General features: G+C 50.2%; 1 protein-coding gene across 1 annotated transcript; it reads right to left on the bottom strand.

Moving 5' to 3' along the window:
* Positions 1 to 4,920: 4,920 nt before the first annotated feature.
* Mapk13 (mitogen-activated protein kinase 13) lies at positions 4,921 to 15,729 on the bottom strand. The gene is made up of 12 exons (XM_008840085.3): positions 15,553 to 15,729; positions 14,985 to 15,114; positions 13,966 to 14,024; positions 8,826 to 8,934; positions 8,664 to 8,693; positions 8,193 to 8,240; positions 7,938 to 8,052; positions 7,752 to 7,823; positions 5,899 to 5,978; positions 5,706 to 5,784; positions 5,452 to 5,628; positions 4,921 to 5,233 (listed from the first exon to the last, which is right to left on the bottom strand). Exons 1-12 carry the CDS (start codon positions 15,669 to 15,671, stop codon positions 5,151 to 5,153), a joined length of 1,101 nt encoding a protein of 366 aa, XP_008838307.1. The 5' UTR covers positions 15,672 to 15,729; the 3' UTR covers positions 4,921 to 5,150.
* Between the last annotated feature and the right edge of the window lie 426 nt (positions 15,730 to 16,155).

Below are 16,155 nucleotides of genomic sequence, written 5' to 3' on the forward strand. Positions count from 1 at the left end.
TATTTTCTCTTATTTTATTTATTTATTTATTTATTTATTTATTTATTTATTTATTTATTTATTTATTTATTGTGTGTGAGCAGGTACACACGCTATGGCATACGTGTGGAGACAACTTTCAGAATCAATATTTTTTTTCCATCTTTACTTGGGATCTGGGGATCAAACTCAAAACCCCAGGCTTGTGCTGCAAGCTCCTTTACCTACCAAGCCATCTTGTCTGCTCAATTTTCCCATTATTAACACCTTACATTGGCGTGAGACATTTGTTGCAATATATGAACTACATTAATACATTATTTATAACGAAAGCTGGAGCTGACATCAGTGTTCACTCTGTGTGTGCAACTCCATGGGTTTGATACATGCATAATGTCATATGCCCATCATTACATCATCATTCAGAACAACTTTGCCATTCTAAAAATCTCTCAGGCTCTGTTTTTTCATTGTTTTTTTTCTCTCCAAACTTCTGGCAACCATTGTTCTTTTTCCTGTCTGTATAGTTTGCCTTTTCTAGAGCATCAGAGAGTTGGAATCAAATAGTATCAACCTTTCTTATACTTTATTTTTCTCATTTAATAAAATGCACTTAAATTCCTCCTTGTTTTTTGTGGCTCAAGAGCTCATTTCTGTCTTTCTAAAAAATCTATTTGGGGGCTGGCAAGATGGCTCAGCAGTTAAGAGCACTGGCTGCTCTTGCAGAAAACCCAGGTTCATTTCCCACCATCTAATGGTGGCTAACAACCATCCATAACTCCAGTTCCCTGGGACCCAATGCCCTCTTCTGACCTCCTCAGGCATTGCATGACACAAGTACACTTACATACATATAGGCAATACACTCATACACATTAAAATAAAAAGTAAATTTTTAAAAATCTATTTCGTTTTTATTTATGTGTATGTGTATATGCATACTCATGTATGTGGGGGTGGTCTTGGAGGCCAGAAGATAATGTCAAATCCTCTAGAAGTTACAGGTGGTTGTGAGTCTTCTGATGTGGGTGCTGGGAACCAAACCCAGGTCCTCTGCAAGAGCAGCCAGTGCTCTTCAGGGCTGAGTCCTCTCTCCAGCCCCCTGTGTATAGGATTTTGAGTGCGCATAAAATCTGAACTCACTGGACTAAACATCTAGGGGTGGAGCTGCTGGAATGTAAGATAGGCCTTTGTTTGACCTTTCAAATTGGCGGTGTCTTTTTACATTCCCCACCAGCAGTGAGTTAAGAATCCCTATCAGTAGCATTTGTGATTCTTGGAAGTTTTGTCAATCTAATAGGGGTAGACGGCTATTTTGTTTGTTGTTTGTTTTTGGTTTGCGTGTGTGTGCAACTACACACACACACACACACACACACACACACATACACACACACGCCAGCATGCACATGGAAGGCAGACAAAAATGTTGGTGTCCTGCTCTATCACTCTACCTCATACATTTTTAGACAGGGCCTCTCAGTAAACCTGGAGCCAGGCTGGCAGCCAGAAAACCCCAGTGATAACTTCTGTTCCTGCCCCAACAGAGCTGGGGTTATGTTGTACAGGGTGGGAGGGAGGGAGGGAGGTCGGGGGAGGAAAAGTGATTCATGACACAAAGGAGAGTCATGATCCCCCAGCTCAGAGAGGCCCTTTGTTGACATTCAGGCCAAATGACAGCAGCTGCTCACTGGCCCCACCCTGCTCTAGGACCTCCACCTGGAGTCCCCGCAGTGACTGTGACCATGAATTTACTGGGGTGTTGGGTTCCACAGAGTGTTTCAGGGCCTCAGCTGCTGCCAAGGTTGGGAGCCCTCAGCTTTTCCTCTAATCCAAGGAGGGATGGAGAGAGAATGGGGCTGAACCAGGAGCTCACTGCAGAGCAGAGGAATAAGGGAAGGAGTGCACCCCAGGGACTGAGCCTCAGGGCTTCGAGGACACAGAGATCAGATGGGACAGAAGCCTCCATCCTCCACTGCAACTACAGGCTGCTGGGGTCCCTCTCCTGCAGTGAGAGCTGGAGCTGTGTTATTGCCCCTCTTAGACCAGAGCCAGCTCTGCACATCGATCACCGTGCACTCTGTCTCTCTCTGCCAGGCAGCTCCTCCAGGGTCTCCTCTGTGCTGCCCAGCCCAGGGACAGCAACCCTGACCTGGGATGACCCAGGGCTTTGTGTCAAGACATCCTTCAGTTGGCATGGGAAGAAGAGGAGGATAGTTATCAGGGACCGTACTGAGTGGTTGAGTTTTACTTCTTTGTCCTGGTGTTTGGCTTTTGTGAGTCACTCCTCCACCCAGGACAAAGCCCACTCATTCACCAAGGTCAGGGTCACAAGGCCCGTGGGACTCAGCCCTTCCATCCCAGCCAGCAGGGACTCTGCACCCTCACCCACGGTGAAGTCCAAGACCTCCTTACTGCTAACCACCTCCATGTCATGCTGAAGGTTTGAGATGCTGAGGGGAGATGCTGATGTTATGGGATGAAGGGTGAACTGGGAAGGTGCTGAGTGGGTAGCAGGGAGATTTTTCTCTGGGGTGGCTCTGACCTAGTTCCCATTTGCTCTATGTGACCTTCAGTGTCTCAGGGCTGGCTGAACAGACACGGTCCATGGGACTGGGAGATGTCAGTCATTCCTTCCTTCACTCACTCACAGTAATTTGTTTCAAGCAGGGGCTCACAATGGCAGGGGAGAGGTGGCCCAGGCACTCGTTGTTCACAGAGTGCCGGGGCTCAGGGAGGAAGGAAGCTGGCTGATCTAGAGGGAGGGTACCTGTGCATGGAGCTGCACTGGGCTGCACCGATAGTGTGTGACATTATCAGGTGAAAATGGGCTAAATATATTTGGGAAGCTCTGGATTAAATAGTATAAAATAGAGCTTTTTTTCTGCAGGACTTGTCAGAGCCTTTAACCTGACAATATACAAGGTGAGCCTCATGGCAGGCCATCCTGCCTAAGGAATGTAGAGAACAGGTAAGGTTAGAAAGAATGCCAGAGGTTGTAGATGCCAAATCAAAAAGGCTAGACCTCTTCCTGGGGGTCAGAGAAGAGACACAGAAGACTTGGAGGGCCACGCAGGCAGCTCTGGCGTCCAGGTTTGGGCCTTGGGCATAGAAGCCAAGCTTGCTCAGGCTCCAGTCCCGCCCCAGGCATCCACCGCAGTGGCCTCTGATCCTAGGCCTCTAAAACCTCAGAGATTTTGCTGTTTTCAAATAGACTTTATTTTCAGAGTGTTTTAGGCTTACAGAAGGTACAGAGCTTCCACCCACCCCAGAATCCTGGTACTACTATCTTTTGTAAAGTACAATGGCTACACATGGTGGTCTGACACTGGGACATTATAACTAAAGTCCATCATTCACTTTCGAGTTCTCCTTGTATGGCACAGAGTCTAACAAACTGCTCAGTGTCACCATTAGTGTTACTAGGGGAGTTTTAGTGACCTACAAGCAATCCACCTGAGCCTAAGGGAATGTGGAGCCACACTGGGAATTTCTGGATTAAACAGGATAGAACAGAGCTTTCTGCAGGACTTGTCAAAGACTTTAACCTGTGAATATACAGGGTCAGCCTCATGGTGAATCCCAGGACTCATGAACCAGGCCACCCTGGCAAAAGAAATATGGAAAACAGTGGGGTTCTGATGTGCCCTCCTGATACTCTCAGGGGGACTGAAATCAGGCCCTTTCCCCAGTTTCTCCACAATTAGCCCCTGGGCTGGGGTCTGAGGGGTCTTTGTGCTCAGACCTGAATCAGATTCCCCAGTGTAGGACCTGGAAATCTGCATTTTTAGCAAGTTCCCCTGGTATATATGTCAGGATGTCAGAGACCCAAGGCAGCAACCTCAGGCCAGGCTCCCCTCAACCCCCACCCCTGCCGACCCTCCCACTGCCCTGCATATGTCAATTTGCTCTACCAATGCAAAGAGAAGAATCAAGTTGTCCCTGGCAGCCTGGAACTCTCCGAGATGTGTCTTCCCAATTTGATATGATGGGGTGGGGGAAGGAACAGATGTTTGCATCCAGGAAAGAAAAAGGCCATGTCTACCTTCAACAGTGCCTGGTCCCCATTCTGCACTGTCACATGTTTCAGTTGCTTATCAGGAACCCAAATTCCAGGCCAGCCAAAACCCACCACCACCTGTAGCTCTGAATCTCCTGGAGCTCAGCCAATAACACACTAGGCTCCGTAACAAAGCTGAAATCATAGTGCAGGGACGGGGAGGGGCCTTCTTTGCAGCAGTCTGTGGTGGGTTGACCAGGGTTTGCATAGTTTCACAGCCCCCTAGAGCCTCAGAATGTGACTTTATTTGGAAAGCCTTTGCAGACTTAAGCATCAAGATGACATCACACTGCATGAACCCTAAATCCAATGGCTTTTGCCTTTTCTGTTTTGTTTTTTGACACAGGGTCTTAACTATGTAGCCCAGGCTGACCTGAAACTTGAGATCCTCCTGCCTCAGCCTCCCAAATGCTGCGATTACAGGGATGGTGTTTGTATAATCTGAGAGAACAGACACACACAGGGGAGAGGAGGAGGCCAAGTGCAGAGGGTAGGGTGTTGCCATCATAGCCGAGGACAGCCAACAACAGACCTCAGCACTTGGGAGGCTGAGGGAGGAGGAATGCCTGAGCTACAGAGTGAACTGCTGCAAAAAGAAAGAAAAAAAAGGATGAAGGAAACACCAAGGATAGCTTAGAGCTAGCAGAGCTAAACAGAGTAAGGGAAAGATTCCTCTCTTGGGCTTCTGGGAGAGCACAGGCCCACAGCACCCTGACTCCTTGAAGAGGGAGTGCCTTTCTGTTGTTTTACACCTCTAGTCTTGGGTTCTGTGCTCTAGCAACCCTAGGTGCAGACCCACCATCACCATTGTGGACCTGGGTCAGGCTGGTGCATCCTCAGTCCACTCCCTCCAGGAAGGAAAGGACCCCACAGCCGGGTGATTCCTCACACAGGCATTTTAATACAGCCAGCTGTGATTACAGCTATTTCCTCCCAGCCAGCATTGGAATTCTGCTCCCACAGCCCTGATCTTTATCAGAAGACACTTCTCTCTGCTCCAGATGCTGCATTTCCAGAAGCCCTGAGATGCAAGTAGTGACAGATATTGGTCCAGGGGCAGAATATGGCCAGGTGGCAGTCCCTAGGCGCAACCACGGGTCGGGCTGGACAGTCAAGGTAGCTTCATGCCACACCGTCGCCGAGAGTCCTTCCGGGCGATGGGACTGAAGCTCATGATCTCTTTGTAGATGTGCTCTGCGGAAAGTGAGTACTTTAGGGCGGGCTAGAGAGAACACAGAGCGGGAAACGACTCAAGGAAAAAACCCACAGGAAGTGGAATGCACTTGGGCACAGATGCACCAGCTGAGGCTGGGCAGGGGCTGGCACAGGGCAGCAGCAGATGGAGGGAGGAGAGAGGAGGGGAGAGGGAGGAGGAAGGAGGGGGAGAAGGGAGTACCCAGATCAGCTCTTACGCTTCCATTCATCCACAGTGAGTTTCTCGTGTTCCAGAGCATCATCGAATGGCTGCTGGGCCTCGGTCTCCTCCTCAGGGTCTCGGAAGGGTTCAAAGAAGGGGTGGGCGAGTGCTTGCGTGGCTGTCAGGCGCTTGTCCACATCCAGCTCCAACATCTTATCCAGGAGGTCAGCAGCTGCAGGAGCATGACTGTCAGTCTGGAAGAACTAGCTGCTGGGGTGGGCTAGGGGGACTCTGAGGCACGGGACTCACCCTGGGGACTGGCCCTTGGGAAGAGCTGAGTGAAATCCTTCTTGGGGCTCTGGGGCAGGGACTGGATGTAGGATTTGGCCTGGAAGACAGAAAAGCATGGAACCCTTCAGGCTCTGGCTTGGGGTCCATGGTGGGATGAGGGCAAGAGGGTTTGCCAGGGCAGAGGGATCCTATAGGAAAGTGCGGCACCTACCGCCTTGTCGTTGAGTTTCTGCACAAACTCTGTGCCAGGCACCCCAGTCACCTTCAGAATCTGGGTCAGCTGGTCCAGGTCTTGACCACCAGTTAAGGCACAGCTCTGCTCTCTGCAGTGCTGAGCCTCCCCTCCCCACACCCACTGTTGCTCTAACAGGCTTTGCGGCAATGCCTGGCTCCACCCCATAGCTTGTTCATGACATGCTGTTGGTGACACAGTTGGCACAGATTTCTGGAGGGATCCCAACATCCCACATTTGGAGCTGGCTGCCCAGGGTGTGCCTTTCTCAGTACTCACCTGCCCACCAGATCATCCTCCCCTGTTCCCTCTTCTCCTGAGCTGAGTGGGATAACCCTTTGTCTAACCACCAAACCCCTTTATAGCCCACCAGAGTGCCCCCTCAGCATATGAGGGGTTTTCTAATGGCAGTGAAGTCAGGAAAACCTTTCTATCATTATTACTATTATTATTTTTTTTTTTTTTGGTCTTTTTGAGACAGGGTTTCCCTGTAGCCCCAGCTGGCCTGGAACTCACTATGTAGACCAGGATGGCCTTGAACTCACAGAGATCCACTTGCCTCTGCCTCCCAAGTGCTAGGATTAAAGGCGTGCACCACCATGCCATTATTATTATTATTATTATTATTATTATTATTATTATTTGGGAGGGGGTCTTTTTGAGATCTCCCTGTAGACCCAGCTGGCCTGGAACTTGCTATGTAGACTAGACTGACCTCAATCTCACAGAGATCTGCCTACCTCTGGCTCCCAAGTGCACCACCACATCTGGTTCTTATTATCTGTATTTTAAAACCATTCTAGCCGGGCGTGGTGGCACACACCTGTAGTCCCAGCACTTGGGAGGCAGAGGTAGGCGGATCTCTGTGAATTCAAGGCCAGCCTGGTCTACATAGTGAGTTCCAGGACAGCTGGGGCTACAGGGAGACCCTGCTTCAAAAAGACAAAAACAAACAAACAAAAAAAAAACCCAACCATTCTAGAGGCCAGGGCTCAGCTGGTAGAGTGTTTGTGTAGCATGCATGGAAGCTGTGGGTTCCATCCCCAGCAGTGTACAAATCAGGGGTGGTGACACACACCCGTACTCTCAGCACTTGGAGCTGGCAGCAGGACTCCAAGGTCATCCTTGCCTATGCTCGGGACACATGAGACCCTGTTTTAAAATAAAAAAAATGATGGCGCTGGGGAGATAGTGTAATGGTTAAGAGCATTTCTGCTCTTCCAGAGAACTGAAGGTTCAGTTCCCAGTACCCACAGTCACAACCATCTGTAACTCCAGCTGCAGGGGATCTGGCTCCCTCTTCTGGCCTTCCCAGGCACTGCACATACATAGTGCCCTTACACATACATACATGCAGGCAAGGCACTTAAACACACAAAATAGGTGGATGTGGTGGCGCACGCCTTTAGTCCCAGCACTCGGGAGGCAGAGGCAGGTGGGTCTCTGTGAGTTCGAGGCCAGTCTGGTCTACATAGTGAGTTCCAGGACAGCTGGCTACTGAGAGACCTGTCTCAAAAAGACCAAAAAACAAAAAATTCTTTTTTAAATAAAAAATAAAACAAGCCAGGAATGGTGGTGTACACCTTTAATCCCAACACTTGGGTAGGCAGAGGCAGGTGGATATATGTGACTTGGGACCAGCCTAGACTACATAGTGAGTTCCAGATCCAGCCAGCACTACACCATGAGACCCTGTCTCAATTAATTACTTAATTATTAATTAACCTCAAGGAGCCTGTTCCAATGACACACTGAAAAAGTTGTTTAACTGTAGCATTATTGAGAGAATGGGTCCCTGGATGGACACAACATCTGCTTCCAGCAAAGGATACAATCCTTTCCCTTGAATAGAGTCTTTCCCGTAAGCATCTCTGCCATGATGCAGCCGACAGACCAGATGTCCACTGCAAGGGAGGAGGGATGTCACCAGGACTGCCTGACTGCACCCTGCACACAGTCATACTGCCCACGCTCTGAGCAGGTCATCCGGGCCCCATCCTGGGAAGCTGAGCACTGACCAGTCTGGTTGTAATGCATCCAGCTGAGAATAACTTCAGGAGCACGGTACCAGCGGGTTACCACATAGCCAGTCATCTCCGCATCCGCATGGCGTGCCAGCCCAAAATCCAGGATCTATGGCTCGAGGGACACAGAGAGAAGGAGCGGGCTGAGGAGAGGGGCTCTGCAGGAGAGGACTGACCCCACCCTCCCACACCTCTCCACACACCTCCACACCCATGCCCTGCTCTGGGTGAGGTCTGTGACCCTCTCACCTTCAGTTCACAGTCCTCATTCACTGCCAGGTTGCCTGGCTTCAGGTCCTGAGAGGGAGGACAGAGACAGAGAGAGAGCACCAGGCTGAGGTAGAGGGGCAACTGGTTCAGCATCTGGCACCACTCAGCACTGTGACCACAGCCAGGCCACTTCCCCCCAGGGCCTCAGTTTCCTCATGTGTAAAATGAGTTTGGATTCTACATCCTCTAAGACCCCCCATCCAGTTCCACAGTGTTCCTGTCTTTAAGCCTTAAGTGTCAATTCAGGGCTCACTGAGTAGCAGCTCCCCAGAATGTTCCCCAAAGCATAGTCATTCTTCCATCCAGGTCTTCCCCGGCCAAAGCTGAAACCCCCACAGCCCATGTTCCCTCTGCGTCCAGCTCCTTAGCTTCCAGAGTACCCATTCCCTCTATCCCCACCATGGGGGTGGATCAGGGAACCCTGAAGACCTCAGCAAAGAAAGCACTTACCCTGTGGACAACGCCAGCTGAGTGGATGTACTGAGAGGGAGAGGACAGAAGGGTCAATCAGTGCTCCGCTTCCACACCAGCATCAAACCCTCCTCCACCCCACCACAGTGTGCTGGGTCTCAACACCAAGCAGCCCTGGGCCACCACCCAGGTCCCACCTACCTTTAGACCTTTGAGCATCTGGTATACCAGGTACTGGACCTTATCCTCACTGAACTCCATCCCCATGATCTTCTGAAGATCTGTCTGCATGAAGGGCATCACCAGGTAGCTGGAAGGCATGAGGCTTTTGAACAGGGTCCTCAGCCCCACCCAGGCCCAGGTGCGAGCTCAGAGGGGAAGGGGAGGTAGTAGGATGGAACAGGAGATAACACCAGGCAAGAAGATGTAAGAAAAAAGCTAGCTGTGGAAGCTCACACCTGTAACCCCGACAACACTTGGAGAGCCGAGGGAGGAGGACTGCCTAGAGTTCAAGGCCAGCCTGAGTCACATGGTAAGTTCCAAGCCAGGCTATGGTGCATAGTGAATTTCAGGCCAGGCTGGGCTACACAGTAAAACCCTGTTTTAAAAACAGAAAACAATGGGCTGGAGAGATGGCTCAGTGGTCAAGAGCACTGGCTGCTCTTGTGGAGGATGAGTTCAGTTCCTAACATCCACATGGTGGCTAACAGCCATCTGTAACTCTAGTTCAAGAGGATCCAACTCACCTCTTCTGGTCTCCATGGAATTATATGACATGGGTGCACTTACACACATGCAGTCAACCTAGCCTAACTGGCAAGCTCCAAGGCCAATGGGAAACCCTGCCTCAAAAACAAGGTGTGGGAGCTGGGCATGGTGGTGCACACCTTTGATCTATGCAATAGGGAGGTAGAGGCAGGCAGATAGATCTCTGTGAGATTGAGGCTAGCCTGGTCAAGTTCTAGGCCAGCTGGGGTAACAGGGAGACCCTATTGCAAGGAAAAGAAAAAACACCTCAAAACAACAACAAAACACACAAGGTGTAAGGCTGAAGAGATAGCTCAGTAGTTAAGAGAACTTATTGCTCTTGCAAAGGACCTAGGTTCCGTTCCCAACACCCATGTCAGGCAGCTCACAACCACCTGTTACTCCAGTTCCAGGGGAATCCAATGCCTTCTTCTGGCCTCTAAGGGCACCTGCATGCATGTGGTGTACATAATTCATGTAGGCACACACACATACACATAATTTTTAAAATATTTTATTTATTATTTTATTTTATATGTATGAGTGTTATGCCTGTATGTAGGTAAGTACACCCATGTCATGCAATGCCTGAGGAGGACAGAAGAGGCTGTCGGATCCCCTGGAACTGGAGTTATGGACAGTTGTTAGCTGCCATGTGGGTGCTGGGATTCAAACCCAGGTCTTCTGCAAGAGCAATCAGTGTTCTTAACCACTGAGTCATCTCTCCAGCCCCCACACATACAAATTTTTTTTAAAAGGTAGGTGGTACCTGAGGACTGATAAGTGAGGTTGACCTCTGACCTGCACATGCACACAAGTGAATGCAAGCACACCTGCACACAAATACACAATCACACACATACACATACAAAACAAACAAAAGAAGGTATAAAGATCCAGCCCTATCCACCCAGGTGCTCCTGCCTCCAAGGGCTCCCTGCCACACAGCCTGGTTGGCAGAGCTCAGAGTGAGCACAGATGGGCACTAGAGGGTGCTCAGGAAAACCAAATGGCTCTGTGTTCACCCTCTTCAAAGGTGCCCTCTCTCCTTGCCCTTCTCCACGCCCACAGCAACCCACAGCTGTGATCTAGAAGCATCTGTCTTTCCTTTCCATCTAGTTCTATCCAAATGTTCCCCCCACCCAGAGGGTCACACCCAGCTGAGCCAGCTCTGCTAATCACAAAATGTCTGCCCTTCCTGGAAGGAAACAGGAAAACAATCTTCAGAGGGGCAGAAGAAGGTACCTGTGCTGTTACGTACTCAAATGAGATTGCAAAACCATGTCAAGGTCAGTAACATGTAACTGTGACTCAAGGTAGTAATGGCAAAGTTTAGAACAAAATATAATAGATTATAAAAAGAGGGGCTGGAGAGATGGCTCATTGGTTAAGAGCACTGGCAGTTCTTACAGAGGACCTGGGTTTGGTTCCCAGCACTTACATGGTGGCTAACAGGTAACTCCAGTTCCAGAGGATCTGACACTTTCTGCTGCCCACTGTGAGCATTGCATGCATGGGTGCACTTACATACATACAGGCAAAACGCTCATACACATAAACTAAAAATAAACAAATTTGGGACTGGGGAGATGGTTCAGCTGTTAAGAGCACTGGCTGCTCTTGCAGACGACCCAGGTTCAGTTCCCAGCACCCACATGGCGGCTAACAACCATTTGTAACTCCAGTTCCAGGGAAATCCGTCACCTTCTTCTGACCTTCATGGGCATTGCGTGGCACAGATGCACTTACACACATGCAGGTAATACATTCATACACACAAAATAAAAATAATAAATAAAATTAATTAATTAATCTCATGTTCTCATGTATCCCAAGCTGGCTTCTGACTCACTATACAGCTGAGGATGACCTTGAACTTCTGATCCACCTGCCTTCACTTCCCAGGGCTGAAGTGACAGGCATGCCCCACAACCCCCTGTTTATGCAGTGCTAGGAACAGAACCCAGAACTTCATGCACGCTAGACAAACACTCTACCAACTGAGCAACAACCAACATCCCCAGCCCCTAAAAGGAATATTTTTGAAAAAAGGGTATGGTGGAAACCATCCCTACATCCCTACAAGCTTCTGAGGTCATGAAACTGCCTTCTCCACTGGTACCCCTCCTTCCCCAGGACCCCACTCCGTGTGCAACCCTCTCCTGTGTCTTTCTCCTCCTCCTGCACCCTGATCCTTTCTTCTGGTTCACAAACTTACAGTCACTGTGCCTTGATTGTGCTTTGTTGTGGTGGTGGGGGGGCACAAAATCTCACTACTCAGGTCAGACTGGCCTAAAACTCGATCCTCTTGCTTCAACCACCTAAGTGCTGGGATTACAGGTATGCACAATTTTTACCCAGAACTTTACTGCCTCTTTCTTTTTAATTTTTAAAAATGCTTTCGTGTATGAGTGTTTTGCCTGCTTGTATATAAGTGCACCCATGTTACACTATTGCTCGGGGCTGGAAAGATGGCTCAGTGGTTAAGAGCACATACTGTTCTTGCAGAGACCCAAGTTCTGTTCCTAGCAACCATATCTGGCAACTCACAACTGCAGGTAACTCCAGCTCCAGAGGAATCTGATGGCCTCTTCTGGCCTCTGTGGGCACTGCACCCACATGCACATACTCCCACACAGATACTGAATAGACTGCCTCGTCCAGACATGAGCCAACAAAACCTGACAGATTGCAACTAAATATTCTGGTTGTTTGTGACTGCCAAACTCCATCAGTGAGGGCTACTGGATCCTCACTTCCTGCTGGGAAAAGGCCTGAGTAGCCTGAGATCCAGATACACACAGAGGACACACACATACACACACACACACACACACACACACACACACACAATTTAAAAAATAATATAAATCTTTAAGCTATTGTTGCCACTCCTTCATCACCAAACTTTACCTCACTCACGTCCTCCACCACCTTCACACACCGTCACTCCCAACCTGGTTTCTGCCTCTGTCCTACAGCTGAACTCCTGGACTGAACACCAATGACGACCCCACAAATACACTAACTCCCTTTTTCCTGTTTATCCTAAGTCTGGAACCCCTTCACAATTGTCTGCTGGCCCTCCTCTCCCTCTTGGTTTCTATCTGCTCACTCTTCAAACCTTCTTACTAATGTAGAGTTTAGATCAACATTACTGTATTGCATTTTACCATGATCTGTTCCCAGGCTTCCGCTATCATACATGGGAGATGGTCTAGCCCTAGTCCACATCCTGACACTGCCTTCTCTCCTGAGCTTTTTTTTTTTTTTTAAGCTCTGTATAAGTCAAGGATAAAAGTGGAGTTCATTTATCTTTCCCTCAAGGTCTGTTCTTCCTCCATGGATTCCAAACAGGAACCCCAGGCCACCTATGCTAACCTCACTCAGCCACTGAGTCCAAATGGATGCAAGAGAGCCTGTCTGTCAGTCCTGCCTTGAAAATGGGTTTCAGGTCTGTCTTCCATTTCTTACACTGTATTGTAGATCCAAGTCTGGGTCTTGAATACTTGTCACTTCCTCCCCCAAAGGTGCTCCCTACTCCTTTCTCATAAGTGCTGGGTGCATCCCCCAAATCTGACCCAAAGACAGCATCATCATTACACTGCTTAAACCTCCATGGCCAGTGGGCTCTGGATGTGGGTGGCAGAGTACTTGCCTAGCATTCACCAAGACTTGGGTTCAATTCCCAACACTGCATCACATGCCTGTAATCCCAGTACTCAGGAGGTAGAGACAAGAGAATCAGAAGTTCAAAGTCGTGGCTGGAGAGATGACTCCGTTGTTAAGAGCACTGGCTGCTCTTGCAGAGGACCCAAGTTTGGTTCCCAGCACCCACCAGGCAAATAACAACCATCTGTAACTCCAGTTCCAGGGGATCTGATGCCCTCTTCTGGTCTTTGCAGGCACTGTATACATACACACACACACACATATATATATATATATATATATATATATATATATATATATATATATATATATATATATATATATATATATATAATATATAAACATATATACGTAGTGCATATATATATATGGATGCACACACACACACACACATATATATATATATATATGCAGGTAAAACACTCATACACATAAAATTTTAAGAAGTTCAAGGTCATCCTTGGCTATATAGTGAGTCTGTGATACTTGATACCCTGTCTAAACACCACACAACACAACAAAATAAAACACATCCACCACCTCTATGGAACTGAGGTGGGACTGGAAGTTTGACCTAAGCAGTCGTCGATCCCTATTCACACCCTGAATTTCTCTGTAATCTGAATAGACTGCCTTGTCCAGACATGCGCCAGCAAAACCTGACATATTGCAACTAAATATTCTGGTTGTTTATGACTGCCAAGCTCCATCAGTGAGGGCTACCAGATCCTCACTTCCTGCTGGGAAAAGGCCTGAGTAGCCTGAGATCCAGAGCCATACCTGAGCCTCTGGGAAATGGATCCTGGGAGGACCTTCCTCCCTCTACTCCCTACCCAGAAGAGGGAAGCTACCCTCCTCCAAAGCATTCCCTAGCAGCCATTAAGACTTGTCAATGCCCCAAACCCAGTGTAGCCCGACTCACAAATCGTGGAAGTTGCGCAGGGAGGAAGCAGAGGTGAAGACATCCAGGAGTCCAATGACCTGGGGGAAGGATCACCAAATGAGGCTGGATGGCCATTGCCACTCTTCCCTACTCCCCAGGGCCTCAGCCACCCAGTGCCACCATCCAGGTCACCCCCTGCTGCGGAAGGCAGGCCCCAGCCTGCATGGCAGCATAAGAGGTCCCCAGCAGCGAAGGAAGCTCAAAATAAACTATAGTGGAGGGTTGAGCTGAGAAGAACAAGATGTAGACACCCATTGCTCCCAGATCTGGGGTATGGGGGAACAGCACAAACCACTCTCAACTCAAAAAACCACAAGGGTCAAAGGGGAAAAGGGCCTGGGACATTGGGTTTCCTACCACATCTGTCCTTGCCTGTCACAGGACTGGTTCAGACCTAGAGGTAAGCTCTCTGGAACTGGAGGAGGCTGAGGAGAGGCTGGCTGCAAGGGCTCCGGCCTTACAACTTGCATAAACTATGCTCTGTGGTCCTGCATGGCTATTTCTATCAGACAGGATGGTCTCATACTCAGGTTCTCAGGCCTGGGGCCCTGTCCTGAATTCAAATCCCAGCTCTGCTGCTGACTAAGCACATAACCTGGAGCCTGTGCCTCAGTTTCCCCCATCTGTGCCACATCTGGTATTTACTGCCTCTGTTATGGAGAGGATTGTACAAGTTAGTAAGTGCCTGGCACAAATTACATGCTCAGTATCTGTTGTTATCAGAGTCACATGTGGACACAACGCCAGACACTTTTTACAGAACAAATTACAAAGTTCCACTGTGCCAACTTTCTCATGACAATGGCGCTATCTGCACTTTTTCTGGGAAGTGAACAGGGCAGGTCCTGACATCTTCTGAGACTAGGGTTCAGGGAGCAGGAAGATTCCTTCTCCTGGCCCTGACAAGTCGCCCCCAACCTCCCTCCCCCAAGGCTCACTTCCTCCCTCCCTCCCCTTCCCCTGCTCCCCAACACCAACATTCCCCTGCCTCAGCTCACATTTTCATGGTGCATGTGTTTGAGCAGCAGGAGCTCACGATAGGCACGTTTGGCGAAAATCTCCGACTGGAAGGGTCGGCTTAGCTTCTTGATGGCCACTTTCTCCCCTGACCGCTTGTCAATGGCCGAGCTGCAGGGCCACAGGTAGGGGAGTTGGGGGCGCGCTCCAGCTCCCTCCTGGGCTGGTCCCAGGCTGCCCCAGCACTCCCACTTAGCCAGGAGGCCAGGATGGCAGGAGCTGCCCAAAACCTGGAATGTGGGGGCCAGCAGAGTGTGTGTGGGGTACCAAGTAAAGGGACAGGGGACCAGGGGCAGAAGCAACAGCCCCTGCCCACAGGATGCAGAGCAGGCCAGGAGCGCCACTCAGTGCAATCTGACCAGTTCCCCTCCCGGGGCCTCAATCTGCAACCGCAGGGGTGGGTCCCAGAGACTCAAGTTAAAGTTACAGATCCAGGAGCAAGTCCAGCCCCGGGGGGACCCCACTGCCACCGGGTGATCACAGGGAGCCTGAGCCCCAGGATGGCCCCGGCGCCTCTGCTTCCCAGTCTAGCCTCCTCCCGGGTCTCACCATACTGCGCCGTAGGCACCGCTGCCTACGTGCGTGGGGGCCAGGTAGGTCTTGGGCAGCTCCCAGGCCGTCTTGTTCACGTCCTGCTTGTAGAAGCCCTTTTTCCGGCTGAGGCTCATCCCGCACCCCGTCTCGGCGGCCCTGCGCGGCGGCGGCTGCGGTGGCGGCCCGCGGGCTCCCGGCCCGGGTGTCCCGCCGCCGTCCCCGCCCGCCCAGCGCGCCCGCTCCTCCCCCGTCGGGGCGGTGCACCTGCCGCCTCGCCCAGGTGCGTCCCAACCCCGGCCCCCCAGAGCCCGACTCCGCCCAGTCCCCTGGAGGCGGCCCCTGGTAGGTGCTGGGTGGTTTGCCGAGTCTGGGTGCAGTTAAGGAAGGGGCGCCTCCTTCGCGTAGCCTCGGCCTCTGTAGGAAGAGCTCCTGGGTGGGGGGCGAAGATGGTTTGGGAAAATAAAACTCTAAAAATGCAGGGCATGGTGGCTCATGCCTGTAATCTCTGCACTAGGGAGGCAGAGGCAGGAGGATTGCTGTGAGTTGGAGACCAGCCCCAATATATAGTGAGTTCAAGATCAGCCTTGGCTGGGCTACAGAGTGAGGCCCTGGGAGGGA

Source organism: Nannospalax galili, unplaced genomic scaffold (genome assembly GCF_000622305.1).
Source record: "Nannospalax galili isolate Female #2095 unplaced genomic scaffold, S.galili_v1.0 scaffold538, whole genome shotgun sequence".
Lineage (NCBI taxonomy): Eukaryota > Metazoa > Chordata > Mammalia > Rodentia > Spalacidae > Nannospalax > Nannospalax galili.

Excerpts from the sequence above, each read along its gene's own strand:
- Mapk13 (XM_008840085.3), bottom strand. The coding sequence starts at position 15,671 with ATGAGCCTCAGCCGGAAAAAGGGCTTCTACAAGCAGGACGTGAACAAG. Across the intron at positions 14,025-14,984 it reads AACACATGCACCATGAAAAT|GTCATTGGACTCCTGGATGT; the intron begins GTGAGCTGAGGC and ends TCCTTCCCCCAG. Across the intron at positions 8,694-8,825 it reads AGATGCTCAAAGGTCTAAAG|TACATCCACTCAGCTGGCGT; the intron begins GTAGGTGGGACC and ends TCTCCCTCTCAG.